The sequence below is a fragment of the Haemaphysalis longicornis genome, unplaced genomic scaffold, assembly GCF_048455015.1.
Source record: "Haemaphysalis longicornis isolate Haplotype H1 unplaced genomic scaffold, Haemaphysalis longicornis Haplotype H1 scaffold_5, whole genome shotgun sequence".
NCBI classification, from domain to species: Eukaryota; Metazoa; Arthropoda; class Arachnida; order Ixodida; family Ixodidae; genus Haemaphysalis; species Haemaphysalis longicornis.
The window spans coordinates 188322488-188345711 of NW_027526385.1; the positions used below are offsets into that span (position 1 = coordinate 188322488).

Genomic DNA, 23224 nt, shown 5'->3' on the forward strand with positions numbered 1-23224 from the left:
TAAGCCATTTTTCACGAATGCGCTTCCTAATTTTCGAGGGAAGACGTTGTCTATTGAAACAAGGGTAAACGGCACTAAGGGTTAAGACGAATGGAAGAAACAGTTCCGACAATTATACTGCACTTTATTTCTTTCTTTTCTGCTAACTTTTCGCGCAGTTTGCCCTTCTTTTATTTTGAACCAACTAGCCCGAGAAACCTTAATGTCTCCTTGTCTTCTGAATTCAGATAACCTCTCCAAGTGCTCTCCGAGGCAGCAGATACCCCGGCGATGTTCATAAATACTGTAAAGATTTTTCGAGTACAAAAATTACCATCTCTTCCTAAAGAAAGCTAAGAGAAGCGTGGAAGCTAAAAAATGCGCCAACCTTCGCTAAATATGCAACCAGCCGATATTCAAACCTTCAAACACCTAAATACCAAACGAAGAACGAACCCATAGGACAATTTTTTGCGCACTAAGTAAATGCATCTACGAAAGATCAAAATGTATACCGGTCCATGCTTTATGAGATTAAGGTATGCTACTGTACTCCTTCATGATCGGTACGTGTATTGTCTTACGTAGAGCCGTTCCGTTTTCGTGTTTTTCAAGTAACAGTTTTGACACAACGGAAACCTCGTTTCGAGCACGCACCGCCGCGATGGCTCAGTGGAGCACGAGGTCGCGGGTTCGATTCCCGGCACCGGCAGCCACTTTTCTGATGGAAGCGAAAAGCGAAAATGCCCGTGGGTACGAGATTTCGGCGCACGTTAAAGATCCCCAGGTGGTCGAAATTAATCCGGAGCCCTCCACTACGGCGCGCCTCATCGCCTGCGTTCCGTCGGCGCGTTAAACACTACAATCAATCATTCGGTTTCAAGCACGCGCCGTGTATACGAAGAGATTTACGGCCCACCAACCTGTCTATGTGGAAGTGCATGAGGTTTTTGACAGAACACCAGCGGTCTCACTAAGAAAGCTTTCGCTCTAATTCGGCATGTTCTCTGTGTATCCAATTCTAAAATGCGCAGTCTCAACAATGGCGAGAGACTAAGGAGAAAAAGGAGGGGGTGACGGCCCACCTCGTTTTTTTTCTTTTTTCTTTTTTTGGAAACGGGTGCTTAACCTTTCGCAGACCTTCTTCCAAGTAAACGTCTTGATCCAGGTAATTTAACATCTTCCACATCAGTCCCCCTCCCCCCCCTCCTCCCTTCCCTCTCGCGTCGTGACTGGCCTGGACCCGACTAAAGGCCGGCGCTCACGGTTGTACGGGGCGCCGGTGGGCAGCGGAACCTTGGGAACGTGCAGCAAGTCGGTGTCGTCTCTGTCGTCGCAAAAGAAGAAGCTCCGGCGCTCCCTGATGGGCCCGGAAGCGTGGCGCGGGGGGCTCCTGTGCTTGCGCGCCCCGTCGCGGCCTTCGTCGCAGGCCCACCGGATCTCGGACACGGTGCTGAGGCGGTCGAGGCACTTGAGTGCGTCGCGGCCGCCGGAGGACGAGTCCTTGGAGACGCGCTTGAGCAGCGCCAGGAAGGCGCTCGTCTTGGGCGTCACGCGACCGCCGGCGTCGCGGGCGAAGATCGAGGTCCACGATGGCCTCGGAGATGTTGAAGGCGATAGCGTTTCGTGGGGAAGGCCTGCGAAGGGAAGAGAAGGGACGTGTGCCCCTAAGGCTCCAGTCTCCCGACAACGCCCTAAGGGCTAGGGGATGGGGAAGGGAACAGGAATAACACTCCTGCCACCGCCGCGTGCCTCAATTAACAGCTACTGCAACCTTTCGCCTCCGCCACTCTGCATGGTGCTGGAACTCGCGTTGACTACCATTGCCCGTATACCGCAGCACAAAGCTAAGCAGAGTCAATCCGATGACGCAAACAGTATAAGCTACCACAGCTTTAAGCTTCGCCGTTACGCTGAGTCAGTCGCAGTGCGAAGAAAAAGTCCTTTGCTTGCTCTCTAACAATCCGTTTTTCTTTTTCTGTTTTTTTTTTCGGACAGGCAGTTGTTCTCTTCTTTTTTTGAACGGCTCAGAGAAAGGATGTGAAGGCGTTATAAGTGTGAAGAAGGGAAGCAATTTCCTTTGTAAGCAATACTGCTTTGTACTTGTCTAACCCCATTTGAGGTTTGAATTGCCTTGTAAGCCTGCAGAAGTCACAAGGGAAGGGTCTTCTGACGTCGTGTCGGGGGCCGCATAATGTATTCCGTGTGCGGCCCGCGGGCCGCAGGTTGCCACCCCTGATATACTGCTGTGTAAGTACGTAGAAAAAGAAAGGAAATGCCGGCAAACAGCTAGCAAACGCCCTAACAGGAGTTTGGCGATGGGCGCCTGTCACAACCACGTTTTAAAAGAACACTGAAGTTGTTTGTAAACATTGTGGGATTACGGGCGCAAATTGTAGCCTGGAGTCTGTAGGCCATGTTTCGACCCCTCTAACTGCGTTTCCGCGACTTTATTCAGTCGAACAATTAATTCGGAAATGCTGTCCTTCTCTCTGTATTTTCGCCCCTTTTCTGCGGCGTTTCGTACGACGTGACAAAAAGGCTTGGCTTAGTCAAGCTCTAACTACATGTTGCTCCAAACAAGCGCTGCACAAGCGCACATGCGACGCTTAGCTTACTGGTATATGCTACTAGGAAAGGCTAAGGCCATTTGAAGGCGAAACAAGAGTCAGCGAAGTCGATATAGGTACTAAAAAAATCAACCACACCTTTTCTCGTACTGCGTAAAACTAAGGTTCGGTAAGCTCTTTTTTGAGGCTTGATGAAAAATCACAGTGGTCAGCAGCACGACCACACATCTGCGAACGCTTTTCCGTCTAAGGAATGCAGTCAGTATAGACCCGAGATATTGTGGGAATTTGGGGGACGCTTACTGCACGAGCGCTAGTCATGAAATAGTCATCTAAGCTCCTTGAAATGCCAAAACTAAATAAAAACTTACACCAGCTATATATTATATATTTTATATTTCCATCCCTGCTCGCTCGAGTGGTCTTGAGCGCCAGGTGTGTTGTTTTACAAATCGCAAGTTCGAGTCCCGGAGAGTGCATTTTTTAATGTTTATTTTTTTGTTTTCGCCGACTTTATCTCTACTGAATGCTCCATTTTTGTGCTATATCGTTCATTGCTCCGCGAGCGAGTTTACAGAACGAGCGAACACTGACCCTCACGCGCTAGCGAGTTCTCGTTGGCATGGCGTTGCCATAAGCACCGACTGCTTCCAGGGAGTGGGCACAACGCCAGAATCAGCAGACCCTTCGCCTGATGCGAACACGCTTTCTACGATAGAGGCATGAGCCAGGAAGGCTTCAAGGATGGGGAGAAAGCGCATCGCATTTGAGCGACTGCGGTGACGCGGGGCCGTTCATCCACTGCGTACGCCTCGACTAATTGCTACGATTCCAAACCGTGCTGGTAGGCATATCTGAAGCATTTCACACCCGGCATCACGGCAGAAGCGCGGTGTTCCGATTACTGAGATATCGAGAATGCCCTTCCAAAAAGTTCCAATTACACATCCGATGCCAAGCATGTTTTTTTACATAACCGAAACCTAAACTTGATTGAATTCTCATCTTGGACATCGTCCAATCACGTAGCACATTTGAATGACGTCACTGCTGAAAGTTGATGCGGCCGCCTCCAAAAACGCGTATGGTAGTATTTCTCTTTTCAGGCTTTATAAATTAAATACCGCCTGATCGCCCGGATAAACGATGAAAAGTGTGTTTACTTGAGCCAGTCTGCGCAGTGCAAGCAAGAACAGAAGCTTGACAAATTCACTTCAGTGTGCCTTCAAGAAGCTCTGTGGATCATTTTTCGGGACCTTAGACTCCGAAGGTTCGCACAAAATGTATACGCTTCCGATAAGTCCTCCTTCACAGCGACACTCCAAAACAATTGCACAATTCGCCCTTAAAGGGGCACTGACACAAAAATTTTGCATCTTGTTTTTTTTGTTGCGATAAGTAGCTAGTGACCTACTTATAACCTGTAGAAACCTCATTTGCTTCAGCGTGCGACGGTTGTTTAATTAGAGGCATTTATTTTCAATGCGGCCAGTCACAGTCTCGGTTTCAGCGAGTGCCGCGAAACGATGGATTTTGTGGATTTTGTGTGAACAAAGCTGACCACGTGATCGTCGGAGGGATATCACAGAGCAGAGCCGCCGTAGCAGTGTCGAATCCGCATCGACGGCAGTTTCTGCGAATGCCCCCACGTACTGATCTCGTGAGGCGCTTAATTAAAAAGCGACCGTGGATGTGACGCAGGCGCTGCGAGTGCAAATCCCACCGCGGCTAAACAACGACGCGCGACGCTCGAGACGGTGGGTGGCAAGACGCGCGCTGGGAGCAGCCGGCCGGTCTGCCTACAGGTCCGCCTACAGATGTGTTCGGCTTAGCACTGCGGCGGATATTCGAGTGCCGCTCTCGTAAGCGGTGCAGATGACAATTTTTAATGCAACCCGCCATCGCATCATTAACTCCTTTCTCATGTAAGCCCCCATGGTGGGGACTTCGGGACAATTTCGGGCAGCGGTAACAAGCTATCACTCGAGCTACCTGCGCCGGCCTGGGCCACTTCGCGGCAGTGGCCGCCGCCTGCACAGCGACCGTGCGGCTACCTCAGTGGGCTTTTCGTGCCTCCGGCGCGTTTTCGCATCCAATGGTAATAAAAAGTAATAGAAACAGAGTGCCTGGAATCGCTGTAGAACTTTGGTCGCGGCCAGCTGCCCGATGAGCTGACGAAATCACGGCGCCTCCGCCGCCAACATCGGGTCGTTCGTTCTCGAGAGCAGAAGCTCCGCCCTCCGGCCCTCCGATTGGAGCGGCGAGCCGGACGTGCCGGCGAAAAACGCCGGTAGTGCGGAAGCGGCAAACACAAACTCGTGACGTGTTTTATTTACACAATATCCTCGGGATGTCGATTGCGCGTGGTCCTCTGCTGGCTGCTCGGTTGCGTTTCGCACACTTTAAAATTGATTTTAAATATGTTCTAGGCTGTATTCGCCGCTGATATTTTGCAGATGATGTATATGTGTTCCCACCAATCTATCTCCGAAGTTATCTCGCCTTCAAAATTTTGTGTCAGTGCCCCTTTAAGCCCATAAGCCGCTACGGCGCTAGCGGATGCCCTCCGGCACATTGAAGGCGACGGCGAGAAACGCCTTCAAAAAGGCCAGAAATGCCGAGTTCCTTGCCAAACAATGGCTGCACCTATAGGCCGCCGATCTGTATGCTGGTAACTGAAGGCTCTTGACAAGCCATTTTACTACACGCGTCGATGCGTACAGTGGCGACACAATTTATTCAAGTAGCCACTACAACGAGCGTACGTGTTCCTCACGCGACGTTCTGCTGCTGTAGCCGCCCTTCGAACCATCCCTCTCTGCACGGGTCTGATTGGCTGTTGTTGTATACGTCACTTCCATCTGAACCAATCACACTCGGCTTCCCTCGTTCGTTTCTCCCATGCCACCCATGTATTCATCATGCACGCACACCGTCACCTCTTTGCCGACATTACTGCCTTACACTAATGCAATAATAAACAGACCTCACTAATAGAGCATAAGCCCTCCCAAAGATAAAATAACTGGAAGCGCGCTCACAATGCGAACGGATCCGCATGTCAACGTACTTTTCGCCGACGGTGTTGTCGAAGCAGACGTCGGCGTCGGGCTCGCGTCGTGGTTGCTTGCGGCGTTGTTGCCCGCATCGTCGAGTACCGGGACGCTTCGCAGAGCGACCGGTCGTTTTCTCGGCGGTGTTGTGGCGTTGCCCACGTCCAGGGAGCCCCGAGTGCTCGAAAGGACCCCGAGCGGCCCTTCTCTTTCGCAAGCTCCGCACAGTGACGCGGCTCGCCGCTTCACCGGCCTGCTGGCCCGCCTCGGGGTTCCCGCCTCCAGGGATTCGTGGCAGCGTGAACTCATCCGTCCTGCCTCCGGCCTGGAAGCGTCGGCATCCCGGCGGAGGCGGCCGCTGCGAAAGGAGGCCGTCAGTTGCTCGGGCAAAAGGCGCTGTTTGTCTCTCGCTTTCAGCGAAGACGACGACCTCCTGGAACCCTTCGTCGAAGTCCTCGCCGAAGAACAAGACGCGCTCGAGAACAGGACTTGGCGCTTATCCCCGAGGCTCGGGGAGCGAACCGTGCGCCTCTCAACAAGAGTCGCAGTAGGGTCCGGGTCGCTAAACGCCCTCGACAGAACGCCCGAGGTGCCGGCAGAGATGGCGATTTCGTCGCACCGTCGGGAACCGTGGTGGTGGTCGCGATGCGTGTGGGGAGGGTCAGTTTGCTGCTGGGGCGCAACGTCTTCGACTGTAAAGTTTACGCGGTACGGTTGTCCCAAACTGCGGAACCTAGTGTGTCGCACGGGACCTGTCCCCACGGTAGGCGTCGAGACGGCGGCGCCTTGGCCGAATCCCTCGGAGTCGTGTCGAAGTTCTTCGCCGCTCAGCCCCCTCGCGATGTCCACGCTTGGGAGCGAAAAGGAATTCCCGTCTTGGGGGAACATTTCTTCGGTCGTTTCAGTCCTGACCGCGGCGGGGGAAGCAATCTCGCTCGCCCCGGCTGCAGCACCCGGGATCGTTTGATCGCACTGGGTTGTCTCGGCGGGCGTGGGCGTTCTTCGAGAGGTGTACGTCGCCAATGACGACCCTTTTGAATTCACCGCGTACTCCTTACTCTTTGGGTTCGAGTGTTGCTTTTTTCGCAAATGCATTTCTCTAGGCCTGGCGCGACAGCGAAGCAGCACAGATGCAACTCTTCTTCTTCGCCTTCTTGGCAGTCGTTGTTGTTGTTGTTGGTCCAAAAAAAAAATGGCTCGTACCCACTCAGGGGGATTGGCCAGGAAATGGGCGCTAACTGAGAGAAGAGAAAAAACTAATTTGGATTAAAAGAAGAAAAGTGAATAATTACAGAAAAAGGTGAGTATGAGCGGGAGTAAAAAGATAATAAGTAAACTGCCAGAAAATAAGGTGCGGTAGCAGATAGAGCTCACCAACTACAAAATCAGCACAAATGAATAAGGAAAGGATTGGCTGAAGGACATTCGTGGAAATTATGTAAGAAAATTAAAGAAAGAAGATTCGGCAACGAAGGGGAGGCAGAGAGCGGGAAGGCAAAGGATACAGGCGCAGACATGTTTTTAAGAGCAGCCCGCCATCTTGAATTAGCTGCTAGCACGGCAGACGGCGTGATTCAAAGATGAATGAGTGTACAGCGCGGCAAAGATCCCCGCGGCAAAAACCCAGTACTGTCGCCCCGAATGATAATATTAGAGGAAGAGTGAGTGGGTGGGCCAATTGATTAAAAGGGTTTTCCAAATATCTTTTTCGTAGGGAGGCAAACCGTCGGCAGTGGAGGAGAAAATGTTCTATAGTCTCTAATTCATTGCAAAATACACAAAGGGGTGAAGGGGCCAGATCACAGCGGTACAAATAATAATTTAAATTTGGTACGCCACAGCGAAAGTTAGTTAGGCTAACTTCGCATTCGTGTGTTGGCTAATCCGGCACTTCCAGGAGAACCGGAGGTGCTCGAGCTCAGAACATACGCACGCAGTTTCAGCCATGCTTTTTAGGAGGCCTAATCTGCGAAAACGTGCCGAGGTGAGGAACTGTATGTGCGGCATGATTTCCACCACTGGGCCGTCCAGTGCAAGTTCCGCCAACGTATCTGCCGATTCGTTAATCCAGATGCCAGCGTGTCCAGGCACCCACACCAATCGCAGCTCTCGTAGAGATGTAGGCAATAAATAATTGAGGGCTCTACGTAGAGGAGAGCTATTTGGGGACGAAAGAGCAGTGCAAACTGAGATGGGATGGAAAGGACTTTATTGTGTAAATCCTGCAGTAGGTAAAGCCCGGTTGACGGGCCGACCTCAACGTGGCCGTGCGTTGCATCCTCTTGGGCAGCCCTACTCGACAGGAACCCCTTTGCGGAGTCCGTGCCTTTCGAGCGCCTTGAGAACCTGCTGGATGGCCCACTCTTGATCCGACTTGTTGGTTGAGGTGATGGCGATTTGGAGATCTGCGGGGTATTCTGTGAAGCTGACGCCGTCTTGTATGGCTGCACAGTCCCATAGGATGTGCCAGCGGAGAGAGAGTCGGTGATTACTATTACATGTTGTTTAGTAGAATCTAACTTTCGAAGGGCTAAGTCGCCTCGGGCCTCGTGCACCGGCTGCTTCGTTGGTTTCCTCAGTTCGTATACATACCTATGCAGGGGATCGGCCGAGAACTTGTGTGTGGAAATTTGGCTGCCACATAGGTTAGTTCAGAAAGGAGAAACAAAACAATAATAGAACAGAAGATAAGTTGAGGATGCAAAAATATATGAAGGAATGAAGCATATATAATTATGAAGAAATCGCCGACTAGTAGAAAAGTGGCCTTTTGTATCGGGGTTTTCGTTGCCCATCAACGTCTGACGGCACTCTAGCTGATCGCTGCAGGCATGGCTAGAGCGCTGGCCGACGACATTCAAATATTTAAGACTAGGCTAGCACCGGCCGAAGCGTTTGTGCTTTTAGCGTGTGAAAAACCGAGGAGTTGGGCTAGCGCATTTATTTGCGCGGCAACTATAGTAAACAGATTTCTCTTTTTTTTTTTTTTTTTTGAGGGAAGTAAGTGACCCTTTTCATCGTACATTGTGTCAATTAAGGCAAGGCAGGGTTCTCCCCGATTTTGCTAGTACGACTAGGTGCATTTCGCGGGGTATTTTTGGAGATTTTAAGGAAGTTGTGGCCAGCGTGAAATTTGTAACCGAAAGGCTTTCGAAAGGGTATTTAGATACGATTCCCCGAAAAAATTTGTATCATGATATCGTTGATGTTGTGTTCCCTGTGCCCTTGTACAGAGCCACCTACTGTGGAAGGCCCGGTAGCGATGTGCTTAAGAGGGTTCAAGCATAGAGTTTCTTACAGTATACCCTAGAGAGGAATCTGGCGCTAGCGTCTATGCGGCTCACGTCAAGGCCGTCTGTGTCGTCATGGACCGCCATTATACATCGCGCTCGCCTTAGTTTCATCATTGGCTTGGATTGAAACGTTTTAGTGACCGCAAATTTAAACAGCCACAAAAATGCGAAGAAAAGGGTTGGAAAATAAAAACAGGGTCTTTCAAACTAAGGAAAAAGGAAGTAAAGCGTATTTTTGCCGGAACGGTTGTGCCTGCTATACCGCAGGCCAAGGTTGTAGTTACGAACAATGTTAATATTAGGGTGGGGGAGGGGGGGAACTCGTTGGAGACTCTGATTTTATTAATTTTACCATTATTTCATATAATTTGTTTGGGGAGTTTGGAAAGTTTTTTGAGCGTGCATATGAAAATTTTGCCTTCGTGGTGAACCGGTGCACCAACCGTCAGCTAATTTAACAAGAAAAAAGAAAACCTGGCGTTAAACAGTCGTGGACGATGACAATATAGGACGCATACAAGCGCCCGTATCTCTCGCATTTGTTTTCGTCCAAGTACGTTTTGCTTCTTCTTTTCGTCGGGTACAAATTTCGCGGCGGCATATTACCCGCTCAGTCATATGTCCTTCGACTGTGGCATGATCAACGTCAGGTGCGATCCCGTACTGCCTGCTGTTTCACCGAACGCGGCTGCCGCAGAACAGGCAGGATTTCGGCTACCTTGTAGCTCGTAAACGTGTTAATGCATAGCGAAGAAAGCAAATCCACAAAACCGCTTACGAATCCAATTGTCAAGCCAAGCCCTAGCCAAAAAGGGGGGTCTTCCCATGAACACCCCCGACGACATGACCAGGCGCAGTTTCCTCTCTAGTTTACTTACTAAGAAACTATATGGGTTCAAATGCTTTGTGTTTAGTTTACCAGGGGTCAAAAACTTCGTGTTCAGTTTACATACAGGAACATTATTAGTACGAACGTTTATGGAAGAAAGGGGGTTATTTGTATAGTTATAGGACCGATTGTTTTAGTTGAAACCGCCTGAGACGAGAGATCATGTATTTTTGCGTTCTTGGGAAGGAGTATATTTTTGGGATGTGCTACAGAGGACATTACATAAATATTTTCAACTAGACCCTCACGGCATACGTTTCCCTGCAATAGACAATGAGGACGGAGTTCCTTATGATTCAGTCATGGCACTGGGTTTCCATAGTAAATGGCGCTCATAAACAGCAAGGCTGTAAAATGATGTTGATGCGCAACGAAGAAGGGAGCATTGGCCGATAAAGCATTGGCAAATAAAACACCGGAACACCTTCAACAGATCGGCCAATGTTTTATTTGCCAATGCTTTATCGTCCAATGCTCCCTTCTTCGTTGCGCATCAACATCATTGCCTTGCTGTTTATGAGCGCCATCCCTGGCGCACCCAGCTTTATTGAACAAGATGTTCCCGGCAGAACACGACCCCATCTGCCCATTCTGCAAAAAGACGAAAGGCACCCTGCCGCACATACTGGTGGAGTGTACTGAGCTCAAGAATCCCCTACCTTCCCTCCCCCTTCCCCTTCCCCCCTACCCGAGCGATGGGAGATCTTGATGTCCAACCCCGACCTGTCGACGCAGCAAGAGCTCGCGTCCAGGGTCCAGGAGCTATTGGACTTATATGGGACTCGTGAATAGGGTTCCACCCCGTCTGACACCTGCGAGCGTCAGCTGAAATGGGCTCAGCGAAAGTTCTCTCTCTCTCTCTCTCTCTCTCTCTCTCTCTCTCTCTCTCTCTCTCTCTCTCTCTCTCTCTCTCTCTCTCTCTCTCTCTCTCTCTCTCTCTCTCTCTCTCTCTCTCTCTCTCTCACTCTCTCTCTCTCACTCTCTCTCTCTCTCTCTCTCTCTCATCTGTTGAAGTTGTAATTTAATTTCACCAGGAACTACCCGATTGGCACAAATAGAGCAACTCATCGATATGAGGGCATTTTAATTGACAAAATCAGCCCTTTACTGGCTGGCAACTCAACTTTTGTATGTGTGCATTTTTACAGTATTCAAAAGTAATTTGTTGTAAATTGTCTAAGACAGGCAATAAATATAAAAAGTCGTGGTAGCATAAAGTATCCATCTTAGCTATTTGATCCCAAGGACGGTAGTTGGAGGCCGGCTCTTGCCTTTGTTGTAATTTTTTTTCATGTTTAAATTGAACTAGAATTTTTATGACGTAGGATATTTTTTTCTGTTTTACATGATATATTTTGTTTGCGTGAAGTCATCTAATGTTATGCTTAGGTTAGGTTGCCTTTACGTTACCTAAAGCGATGTAGTGCCAGACGCGGAATGTTATTACAAAACGCTGGTGAACGTCGATATAGTGGAGTGCTTATAATAAAGCCGGACGCCACTCTAGAGACGGCGTTAGTTGTATGCCAGATATTTATTACATTAGCCATCATAGGCGTGCTCATGCTGCCGTTTTCCCCTTAACCCTGCAAGAAACTGGGGCAACTCCAACACTAGCATGTTTGTAAATTTCATTTTTTGTTGCATTGAAACGAAGTCATTTAGTTTCCACAAGTACAGCTAGCTCCTTTCAAGCGTCTTGTACCGTATTGTTCTTTAAATCCAGCGCCTAGGAAATGGTACAGCGACAAGCTCTGCTTGCGGCACAACCTGAATCAGGGATTTAAGAAGCTCGGGTTGTCCGACTGCACTTCGAGTTTAAAGAACAAGGGTGTTGCTAGATCACTCGTAGATCACGGCCCATGACCGGGGGGCCATCATCCTGACTGACTCTCGGTCCGCTCTCCTCCGTCTAAGAACAGCCGAGCATCCAGCCAGCTCCAGCGGCTATGTGGAGCGGTCGCTGGCGGCCAAGCTCCATGCAGTGGAGTCCCAGGGGTGTCCACTGCGACTTCACTGGCTACCATCGCACGTGGGCATCACGGGCAACGAGGTTGCAAACGCCCTGGCCAAGGGCGCTGCTCGCCAGGCAGGGGTACCAGCCTCTCGGGATGTGGTGTCATTCGACGCTGCAAGGACTATCCTGGCCCGAGTGGTGGAGGGTCAACATCCAGATGCTCGAGTGGTCAGTGGTCAGGCCCCACGGCTCCTTCCCGGCCGCATCAGTAGAGACGCCCGGTCGCTCCTGCTTCGCCTGCGGCTTAATTGCTGCAACGTGGGATCCCGCCTGCACCATCAGGGCCGCCGGGCGTCCCCCACCTGCGCCGATTCCGAGTCAAGAGGTCCAATGAGTCAAGAGGTCCAACGCGTCAAAAGGTCCAATATTGGACCTTTTGACGCGTTGGACCTCTTGTCTCTTTGGACCTCTTGGCTCACCGTGGACCTCTTGACGCGGCTGAGGCGAGTCAAAAGGTCCAACGAGTCGAGAGGTCCAAGCTTTAACAAATCACCGCAAGCTGCCAGCCGCACTGCGTGAACGTTTGTTGGCACTGCAGGTTCTATAAAGGATGCTACACTTGCACCCATGCTCGTACAATTGTTCAAGCACAATTTACGAATATTAGGCGCCAAGCAGAGCGCGGTAGACGCAACCATGCACAGCGTTTTGTTATTCCCACTTACGCAATTGTGTTGGGTTAAGTGCGAATAATGCGAGTAAATAATAATTTTGTGGGCTGTCTTTACAAGGAAAGCTCCAACGGCGTTTATGCAGGTTACAGGTAATAATAAAAATACCGAAACTAAATATCAAACGCTGACGCCTCTACGGCAGGGCCTGCTACATCAGCTGTTCTGTGCTTTCAGCGCGCTGTCGGAAACGACGATGCCGCAGTAACAAGTGCATTTATTTAATAGAAATACCTACATCGTCCATTCCTGTGGGGGTTTGAGAAAGAAAAAAAGCAGAATATTCAAAATAGCAATCACACATAATGCTAAAAAAGAGAACGAAGCACAAACAACCCAACAAAGCACGAAATGCAACTGGAATGCAGCATTTATTAAAAGAAACCAGCACGTTAATGAAAGAACCATGACGTTCCCCTGTTTGTTCTTCGCTGCACTTTCTTCTCGTGCATGCGCATAGGAATGTTATGTGGCGGTACGGCGGCTTTCTTCAACCGCGGTTTCAGACGCTGCAGACCATCAATTAACAAACGACACACCCAACATGCACGAAAGGCACACCATCAATAACGAGAGAGTGAACTAAACTTGCGGATTTTGCTCCAGAAGAAGTCAGCTTTCGTGAAGTGAGTACAGGACCACACTTTTAGCTTCACGAAAAAACAAAAGCAAAAGAGAAGCAGTGTAGACAAAAGGAAATATCTTTAAAGCAAGCGCTTCAGAGCCAAACGCAATGCAGTCGCGCGCGGCAAAGCGAGGGGCTTCCCCAAAAGCTCGCAACCGGCTTGGTTTGCTCAGGTCTTTTCGGTGTTGTGAACTTTAGGCTTAGCATCGCGGTGGATATTTGACCGCCGCTATCTCTACGACTGCGAATTACAATATATAGCAGAATTTTTCACCGCACTAACTTCCACATGCAATAAAGTGAAAGTTAGTGCGGTGAAAAATTCTGCTATATATTGTAATTCGCAGCTCCACTTTCTAACTTCCACTACTCGCATGTGGAAGTTCTTTTCCGCGATCAGGGGCGGTATTCCCGTGTTTTGTCCCTTTTGTGTCCCTTTCAAAAATGTCCCTTTTGACCGATCCCTGATTGGCTAAAAGCGTACACCCGGATGTGACGCCATGCAAGCACGGCGGAGCTATGAGCCGTGGCTACTCGGAGCAGGCGATCTGGAGCAGGCGATTTTTCGCCGCCTTGGCTCGCTCGCGGAACAATAAACACATAAAAAAATACTCTTATACGGTTTCAGTTCTTTAAAATGCGTTTGCAAGAACAGTTACGGTATTTGAATCAAATGCCCACAGCTTAACCGGAAGTACGTCACGATGAAAGGGACGCAAAAGGGACGTTTTCAAAAGGGACAGTTACGAGAATACCGCCCCAGGCTGATTTCGAAGAACGGCGATAAGCTGTTGCTGCCGTGGTCTGGGCCGGGGCCGGTTCGAGCCGCTTGCAGTTCCGTGCGGGCTGGCGCATCGGCGTGTTCGCAGGCCCGGCCGACGTGCGCGCCGATCGTTTCCGAGTGCTGAAAACGCTTCACGATTGCCTGGTTTATCCTTTTTTTGTTGGGGGGCGACGCGCGGAATTCACAAATTTAGCACGGCTTTTGTCGTAGTTGATCGGTTGGATCGGGAAACGAGCCGCTGCTGACGGGCAGTCGCGCTGACTGCGAGAGCGACGCGAAGAACGAAAGCGCCTCTTGGGCACAGCTTTGGGGCGACCGCTATTTGAGAACCTTCGTCTCCTCCGAACGCCAGGTGATTTTTTTATTTTTTTTTCCGCCTTCGCTGATGCGCCGCCACTTGCGTCCGAACTTACTTGCGCGATTTTGAGCACTGCGGCTGCGGCAACTGCGGTTAGCGTGACTGAATTCAGGTGGCCAAGCTCAGTTTGTGTTAACCATGGTTAGCGGGGTAACCGCAGTTCCGTCTGCCGTGTAACGCAGCAAACTGCGGTTTTGTCTAACCGCGGTTCGCTTGACCGTTGTTAACTGCGCCCGTGTAAGTAGGGTATTATTAGCAGTCTGTCTGTCTACTTTTCGCCAACAACCATATAGCAGTCGTATAGTACAGAATCGTGAAAATAGCTAGAACAATCAGTAACCATCACAAGCACCCATTTATCGCAATCTAAAACCGCAAAACTTAAACCAGACATTACTAGGACATTTTAGTGGATCCGGCGATTTTATAAAGTAACCTGAAGGAGGCTCGTTGGACCTTTTGACGCGTTTTACCTCTTGACGCGTTGGACCTTTCGACGCGTTGGACCTCTTGACGCGTTGTACCTCTTGACCCAAATTGGACCTTTTGACTCGTTGTACCTCTTGACTCGGCTGTCACGTGACTATTGGACCTCTTGTCTCGTTGGACCTCTTGACTCATTGGACCTCTTGACCAGAAGCGACCTGCGCCGACTGCCCAGAGCCGGAGACGCTCAAGCACTTACTGTGCTCTTGCCTCCAGCACGACACCGCGAGAGAGGAACTCCGGACCGCATTCCAGCGACTCGGTGTACCAAGCCACAAGCTGGAAGACTTCCTGTTCCCCACGGGATCGGACGCTTTACGATGGGAGGTATTCCAGCACCTCCTCAACTTCGTAGTTGTGACAGGGCTAGTTCAGCGCTAGTAGCCGTCGCGCCTTGGACGAAACGAACGCTACATAGACTGTGCCCCACTCTCTTCATTACTTCCTCTTTCTCTCTTCCTATCCTTTGAAACCCCCTTCCCTTCCCTGGACTGGGTTGTATGAGGGTGAGTTTAACAATATCCCCAGCTGTTTTCTCTTCCCTTCTTTCTTAATAAATTACCCCCCCCCCCCTTCACAAGTGAGCTGCACGTGACGCTGGAACATTACCGTCCATAAAAATAGAAGCTTAACAGAGTAACATAAATCGAATGCATCATGAATCGCATTGGAAAAATATCTCATTCTCATAACATTCAATTGAAATAAGTAGGACCTAGCTTGATGTTCAGGGGAGAAAAAAAGTTAGAACCATCGACTGTTTTCTTTTTTCGTAGAGAAAGAGAGAGAGATGAAACTTTATTCTGCAGCTCAAGTCCGAGCCGCGGAGTTATGAATTCACGGCACAGTAGCACAGGCTGTCACTGAGTCGCATGCAAACTGAACTGACGCAGGACTGTACGAATCGGACCGCTTGAAAAGAACGTTCGAAGCCGGAGTTCCTTGTTTTTGTTTATTTCAACGGCACATCGGTGTAATGGCAATGCTTTCCACCGCAAATAGATTGCCCTTAAAGTGCAAGGCTAACACAAACCCTTTACGTCAATTATCCCTGACAGGCATGAAGTTAAACGAACAAGTAAAAACACAGGTTTGCATTCATAAGCTTTATATAGTGGGACGTGCTGAATTCGCACGAAGAAAAAAAATGTGACAAGTCGTGAAACTGTCTTCCAAACAACGAGACTAATCACAAATAAAAAATTGCTCGTGGTATAACAATACTCAAATTAACGCGTGAATAGAGCTGTAAGGCTCCAGAATTGCCAACTACGAGCACTTGGTGGCATTCGGCTCGCGGCACTGGAACGCGCGAGCCAACTCCGGAGAACGCGCCGCCTGGTATCGGCAGGCGTCAAGGGCGCTGTCGTTTCCGCACAAGGTATGGCAGAAGCGCATAAAGAACAGCTGCCGACTCCACCGGTCATCCTTGGACCAACGAGACACGACCTCGCGGCGCCTCGCCTCGGCTGCAATGAAGGCCACCTCCAGTGCCCATTCGACGAAGAAGAGGTGTTGGCCTTCTTCGCGGGAGACGTGCCTGCCAAGGACTACCGAGGCCTCCTCGCGTACGCAATCGACCTTCCGATCCAGGGCTAGCTGCAGGTCCACTTCCTCTTCCGGCCCATCGCCACTTCCGCTATTCCTTCCGGTGACGGCGTTGGCTTCAATTCCCCGTGTTCCCCGCAGAAGCCTCCAGTCGTGGACAGGTCCTGCTTCCGGGATGGCGCTCGGCGGCCTCGGCGTGTCCTCGCCCGGCCACGTGGCGTTCCGCAGAGCTTTGTTCAGGGCAGCAGCTTTGATCCAATGGGCAAGCAGCCACACGCCCACCGTGGGGAAGTTCAGTTCCGGTTTGGAGGCGGGGTACATCATGTCCGCGACGAGGAAGTCGGCCGGAACGAGGATGCTGGATCTGCCGTCGCCGCTGGCGATGGCGATCTCTCCTCGTAGGAGGCGCCCCACGGCGTGCTCCTCGTAGTCGGACCCGATGCTGTCCCCGCTCGCTCGCACCACGTTCATGAGAAAATGGCGGTCATACTTGGTCGGCGTGACGCGTGCCAGGCCATCGCGAGTTGCTGCTGTGACGCTGCGCTCACCTAGAAGTCGCGCACAAAATCGCGCAACTCTTTCTTAACACGTTCCTCCTTTTTTGTGAATAAACATTTAACAGAATACTCGTAATCTTATTTAATTTTCCAGGAAACCTGTCTTTGTAATCAATGTAAATTTCGGAAGTCGCTGCACAGTCGGATAATAAGCTAACCAGAACATCGCTGCAATGGCCTCGCATTTTGTGTAAAATAATCCATAATACGCTTGAAAGACAGGACAGGGTATTACGTAAAACTAATAAGGTAGAATTTAACCATACTGAATTGTGCTCACAAGGTAATTTATGCATACTATCAGCAATTAGCAATACTTTCTATGCTTTATCCGAACTTTTAGGTGATGGCTGACGCTGATAATTTGCAAGATTTCTTGTAAGACTATAACGTACCATAGGGTAAAGAAGACCTCACATCGACCACTACATAGTTCAATTTCGAAAGAAATATGAAAGTACTAAAAGCATTTCCGCAGTCGTCTACAAAATCTGAGGTTGCAATGCTGAACTACCTACAAAAAACCGACTTCTTTATGGTTATGCTTGAGAAAAAGAAAATTAGTTCCCCGAATATGTGACTAGGCACATCACGCTTTACTACCGTCTTTTAGCAAGGTATAGTCGATGTGCAGAAGGCCGCCAACAAGACATTAAACAAGTCAGTCTCAAAGCTATCTTCTTTCTTCATTCCTCTTAAAGAATTTATCGAAACCAGCTATTATTTACAAGCCGCACTGGTTAATCGGGCTTTCGGCTATAGAGACAAAATACGTCGACGTTGTTTTGATGGTAAATTCAAAACTGACCAGTATAAAACTGAAGTGCAATGCAATGATGGAGCGTGTCATTAGAAAACCACGTGTCATGTACTCATCCGTTGCGTCGCTGCGTTATAACGGTGTACCGGGCCCAGTCAAGTCAGACAGTGTTTCTTGGGCCAGACAGTGTTTCTTTGCGTTCAAGCTTGAACGCAAAATTTCGGGTCTGGCTATCTATCTGTCTATCTGTATTTCTGCCTGCACGTGTTCCTCGATTTATGTCTCCCACACAAAAGTAAAGAGCTCTGCATCAGCAAGTATTAATAGGCAATATTTTTCCGAGCTACAAGATCTCGTAGCATGCTTCATTCTCCTCGACATTGTTCAGCAAAAAGAAAACATTACGCATATTTGAGGCAAAATGTCAATCCATACATGATACTAGCAGTGATCTCTATTTTACCAATACACGTGGACGTGGTGTTTTTTTTCTGTTTTTGATGGGAACCAGAAGACGTGTTAGAAAGAACATTCTAACCAAAAGATACAAAAGGGTATCGGGTTCAAGCTGCGAGCTCGAGACGGCACCCCAAGAGCAACAGTAAAGAAAAAGGCACCAACAGACGGTGATCCATCAGTGCGAACGCGAGAACATTGAATTGATTTTAGAAATCCTCTATCGCATTCATCAGAGCAGCAGCGAGACAGCAAGGAAAAAGCGTCAGAGGGTGGGTGGGGGCGTTAGTAGAGGAAGTTACTCGGCAGGCGTGGTAGGAGACAATCGTATTTCGAATACATCTGTAGCGGCGCCAGCAGATATTCCGCTAATTTTTATGGTGCTTCTAGCCTTGGTAGCCAGTCGAGACGCCTTTTAAAATTAATGACAATACTCTTTTGGGCCTATCTAAACAAAACTTTAGCCCTGTCGCTCTGGCTGCCTGCCCTAAATTTATCCGCCCAGACGCAAGTTTAAAGAATTCTTGAACCAAAAGTATATATGGGCATCACCTTTCTGAGTTGCGAAAACTCGTAGCATCGTTAATGCCTGCCAACTTTTCCCAGCTCAAAGCAAACACTGGGCGCATTCGAGACAAAACAATACAGAACTGATACTAGCAGTGTTCTCTTAATTGAAAATACAAGTTGGTTTATTTTTTGTGTTATCAAATAAAAAAAACATTATCGACGAATCTTCAACAGTTAAATACAAAAAGGGCTTGCGTTCGACGTCAAGATGGCGCTCCAAGCCCGACAGTAGCAAAATGCCCCAACAGATGGCGGGCGAGCAGTTGTAACGCGGGAAAATGGAACTGTAGAGACGTCAATCCTTTTATCATGGGAAGCCCGAGACAGGCGGCCAAGAGAGTAAGATATGCGAAGGAGGAAGACGAGAGGCAATCACGTGGCAAGCGCGGCCGGGAAAAATCGCCTTTCCATGACATTTGCAGCGAAGCGAGCATAGATGTGCGAAACTTTTTTTCTAGACTGTAAGACGCGAACATCTGAATTTGGATGTTAGAGGAACGCATACTAGCGTACTTTAAAACGGCAATTTTACGCTTCTCGTGTTTGCATAACGAGTCCCAACCACGGTATATGCATTGGCTATTTCACACGCGTTTGCATTGCTTCACGAAGGACGTCCCCAACGTACACCACAAGTGCGCGATGAGACTGAACATTACCGTGCACTCACCGATCACTGAAACGCTGAGCTCATCCAAGTCTCTGGCGACAAGGCGGAGTTCGCGCGAGTAGGCGCTGTTATCGAACGCCTGCCGCAGCGCTTTCGTCATGGCCTGGAAGGCCACGAGCACCTCCTGGGCCACCAAGTTCTTGGTCACCCAGTGGGGGAACAGCGCCTTGAAGTGATGCCCCGTGATGTTGACACAAACCTTGGTCAGGTCGCATGAAGCTTGTGCAGACGACACTTCACGGCGGAAAGTGTATGCGTACTTCATGACCTGCGCACAGAAAAACCTGTCTGTGGGTGGGTTGAGACTAAAGTGCATGTACGTTTTGTGCCGCTCGTCGCTCGTGGGCGTAGTTCTCCCAACGCCCGCCGTCTTTCTTTGCCGCCACGCGTTGTTGCCTTCACTCACGTATTCGAGCCAAGCGTACATTCGTGGTCTGCGCCATGTTTCGTTGTTAGCAATGACGTTTCGGTTCTGCGTGACACTTCGTTCGAACCGGAATGTCATGGGCGCAGTGGGAGTGTTGTTGTTTTTTTAGTGTGTTCACGTGTGTTCTCCTTCTGCATACGTGGCCAGTACGCTCTTCGGCCGCCAACTACATGTACACTGCAACTCATAAACTATGCAGTGGCCCTCAGCGGAAGCGGTAGCCGCATGATGATGCTTATCGCTATTGGTAACCCCTTTGCAGCGGGGTGCAGACGTGTCATCTTACCAAAAAGGACTAATATACCTATGTTTTATACTCTTGGTTTAATACTAGCGCTGCTTAGGGCATGCACAAAAAACTTGTTAGGTGCAAAATACTTTTGTTTTCCTGTTACAGGTGGTAGCTCTCCTTGGCAATATTCCCCACTCTGCTTTTCGACCACCAGCATTCTAACCTTCTTTTTGTCGCCTCGACTGCCTTGAAGTTCACTTCGTTTGTGCTATCCTTAAATAGTAGGGCTTCTAGAGGCCGAATATTTCCCTCATGTAGATTTGGATGGATACCCTCGCATTCTAACACTATGAGCCATATAGTTTCTTTCTTTTCCCCAGACCACACATACCCCATCATTTTGTGAATACTTCCGCACAAAGCTCTTATTTAGCAAGCAATCTCCTCTAGCCTCAAAAAGCAAAGTTCTTCCCTGATTTTCCTTTCTGATGGCCAATTTCTCAGCCCTGTACAACTCTAACGACGTTTTAGCTTCTATTTTTTCTCTCCATTTATTCGTTTCTATCTGCCTTGCCTATTTTTTGGTTACCTCGTCTGTTTTGGATTCTCCACTGTTCTTTCCGTATTTAATCATTAGCCTTCTAGTCTTCCTTAATCACTGCGTGTCCACGCTTTTCTAGTATAGGTACCTAAAAACCTTAGCTGCCCACCTTCGTTGATCCATTGCTCTACACCTCATCGCAAAACGAATTTTTTTCTGTGCTTCTCGAACTTCAAATGACACCCATCCCATATCTCTCTGCACAGCTTCGTTAGTTGTTTTTCCATGCGCGCCTAAGGCCAAATGGCCTACCGTTCTCTGGTTCACTTCAAGGCCTGGTGGAACGTCTGGTTTTAAGTACCTATATAGTGTACAGCATTCCCATTTGTGAGACCTAAAACCATACTCCTTTCCACATTCCTCTCACTACTTTATATATGTTATACCACCACAGAGCTCTATGCTTCATAATAGCTGCGTTTCGCTTTCCCTTACCCTTAAGTTGCTCCTCGTGAGTTCTTAAGTAGTTATCCCCTTCGTTTATCCACGCTCCTAAGTATTTATATTCCTTCACTCTGGGTAATTCGCTATGCTGGAGAGACACTGCTTCAGTGGTAGTGTCATTGAAAACCATTATTCCCGATTTTTCTGCGCTAAAACTTAACCCGAGTTTGGTGGCTTCCTAGCGGCTAATATTTATAAGCCGTTGCAATCGGTTTGTGGTTATCAGCTAAAAGAACATTGTCGTCTACGTATAACATTCCCGGAATATGCTGTTGTACCATTTCGCCTTGCAGCATATGAGTTACGTTGAACCCTACTTGTCTTTCTTCTAGTTTGTTTTCCAACCTTGCCATGTGAAGCATATACAGTATTGGGCTCAAAGGGCATCCCTGTTTCAGTCCCCGATGGGTGTTGACCTGGTGGACGCATTTCTGTCCATCCCATAGAAGGTGCACTATGTTATCTTTATAGATTGCTATAAAGAACTGTATTAACTCGTCATCTAATCCCTGGAGTTTCAGCATTCTCCACAGCAGTTGTAGTTTGCGTTGTTATATGCCCCTTTATTGTCCAAGAACCTAATCCATAATGGTCTATTCTGCGCTTTGCCAATTTTAATACATTGCGTTATCCCAAACAAATTATCATCTAATCGCCTGTCTTGTCTAAATCCATTCTGCAGTTCCCCAATGATTTCATTTTCTTCCATCCAAGCTTGAATTTCTAATGTTATCACCTGCATTACGAATCTATACACCACGCGGCGACCAGCAACTCGCTGAGACCAGCAATTATATAATTCGGAGACTATACAATTCGCTGAGACCAGCGCCATCTGGTGATTATGTGACAGACATCAATAGGGTGCCCGGATGCGCCATGTTTCCACCGGTGTAGATGCGGGGAGCAGTCGCCGAGCACCTTGCGCTGCATTCTGTCAGACAGCAGCCGCAGCAGCAGCCACCCGAAAATCCCAGAGGACAGGCAAAGCTTCGCTTTAAAAACCCAGAGGATCAGTGGCGGCGTTTCTCTGGTGAACACCGTGGTGATGGCGCTCAACTGGGGCACCTGGGCTACACTGCGCTGCCAGCGGGCTAATGAATGGGCTCAGAGTAGAACCAGGCCAGCTGCAGTGCCTCCATTATCGCCGTCATCGCCATGTCCACCACTGCAGGACGGAGGCCTTTGGATTAAGGCTTTCAACCTCCCTGGTTCTGCATCCCCCGAAGCCCCTTAATTTTCCCCTTCTCCTCACTGCACTATACCCTTCGTACTAATCTTATGCGGTTCCTCAGCAGCGGCCTTCTCACTCGCACTGCTGTCAGTCCCCCCCATCGTATTGACGGCCCAACTTCAAATCACTCCTATTTTAAACAAGAGTGCGTGTTCTGCACAAATTTATTCTACTTTTCATGGCGCTTCTTTCTCATCCTGACCATTACAACCAAGATACTGCTCCCGTTTTTTTTAACTTATTTTAATTTTATTTCTAAAGCTTAACAAGCTGCCCTTCTTTCCCATAAGCTACCAGAAGACGTGCTATTCCGTCATGAACCATTCTTTTCAGTGACGCAGGTTACCACAGCTCGTCAGTTGATAGCGCTTCCCGACGGCAGGGCTATACGAATTGAGCACCTAATTTCTCTCTCGAGCTTAAGATCACTACTGCCAACTGTGCGTCCTGTGGTAACCTAATCTTCAAAGTTGTCTCAATGCTGGCCTGTTTGGCATTACCTAGGGAGCGTGCATATGTATTCTAGAACCCGCAAAAGAACTTCCAGAATGTCTAAGTTTAATTTGGAAAAGATGGTAAAGTTTTTAATTGCGCGAACAGCCGTAATTTAATTAGTGTTCGGTTGGTTGATTGATTGATTGATCGATTGATCGATTGATCGATTGATCGATTGATCGATTGATCGATTGATCGATTGATCGATTGATCGATTGATCGATTGATCGATTGATCGATTGATCGATTGATCGATTGATCGATTGATCGATTGATCGATTGATCGATTGATCGATTGATCGATTGATCGATTGATCGATTGATCGATTGATCGATTGATCGATTGATCGATTGATCGATTGATCGATTGATCGATTGATCGATTGATCGATTGATCGATTGATCGATCGATCGATCGATCGATCGATCGATCGATCGATCGATCGATCGATCGATCGATCGATCGATCGATCGATCGATCGATCGATCGATCGATTGATTGATT

At 48.8% G+C, this 23224-nt stretch overlaps 2 protein-coding genes across 2 annotated transcripts in view; one reads left to right on the top strand and one right to left on the bottom strand.

Moving 5' to 3' along the window:
• Positions 1–23224, top strand: part of LOC144138901 (uncharacterized) — a 917654-nt gene that overhangs the window by 287491 nt on the left and 606939 nt on the right. The gene's annotated exons all lie outside the window — the stretch shown is intronic.
• The window catches only part of LOC144138968 (uncharacterized), a 28567-nt gene continuing 20909 nt past the window's right edge, over positions 15567–23224 (bottom strand). The window contains exons 8-9 of the mRNA XM_077671474.1: positions 19287–19554; positions 15567–16821 (exon numbers count right to left, since the gene is read on the bottom strand). Of these exons, the coding sequence (XP_077527600.1) occupies positions 15995–16821; positions 19287–19554 (1095 nt within the window). The 3' untranslated portion in view covers positions 15567–15994. The remainder of the gene's footprint in view (positions 16822–19286; positions 19555–23224) is intronic.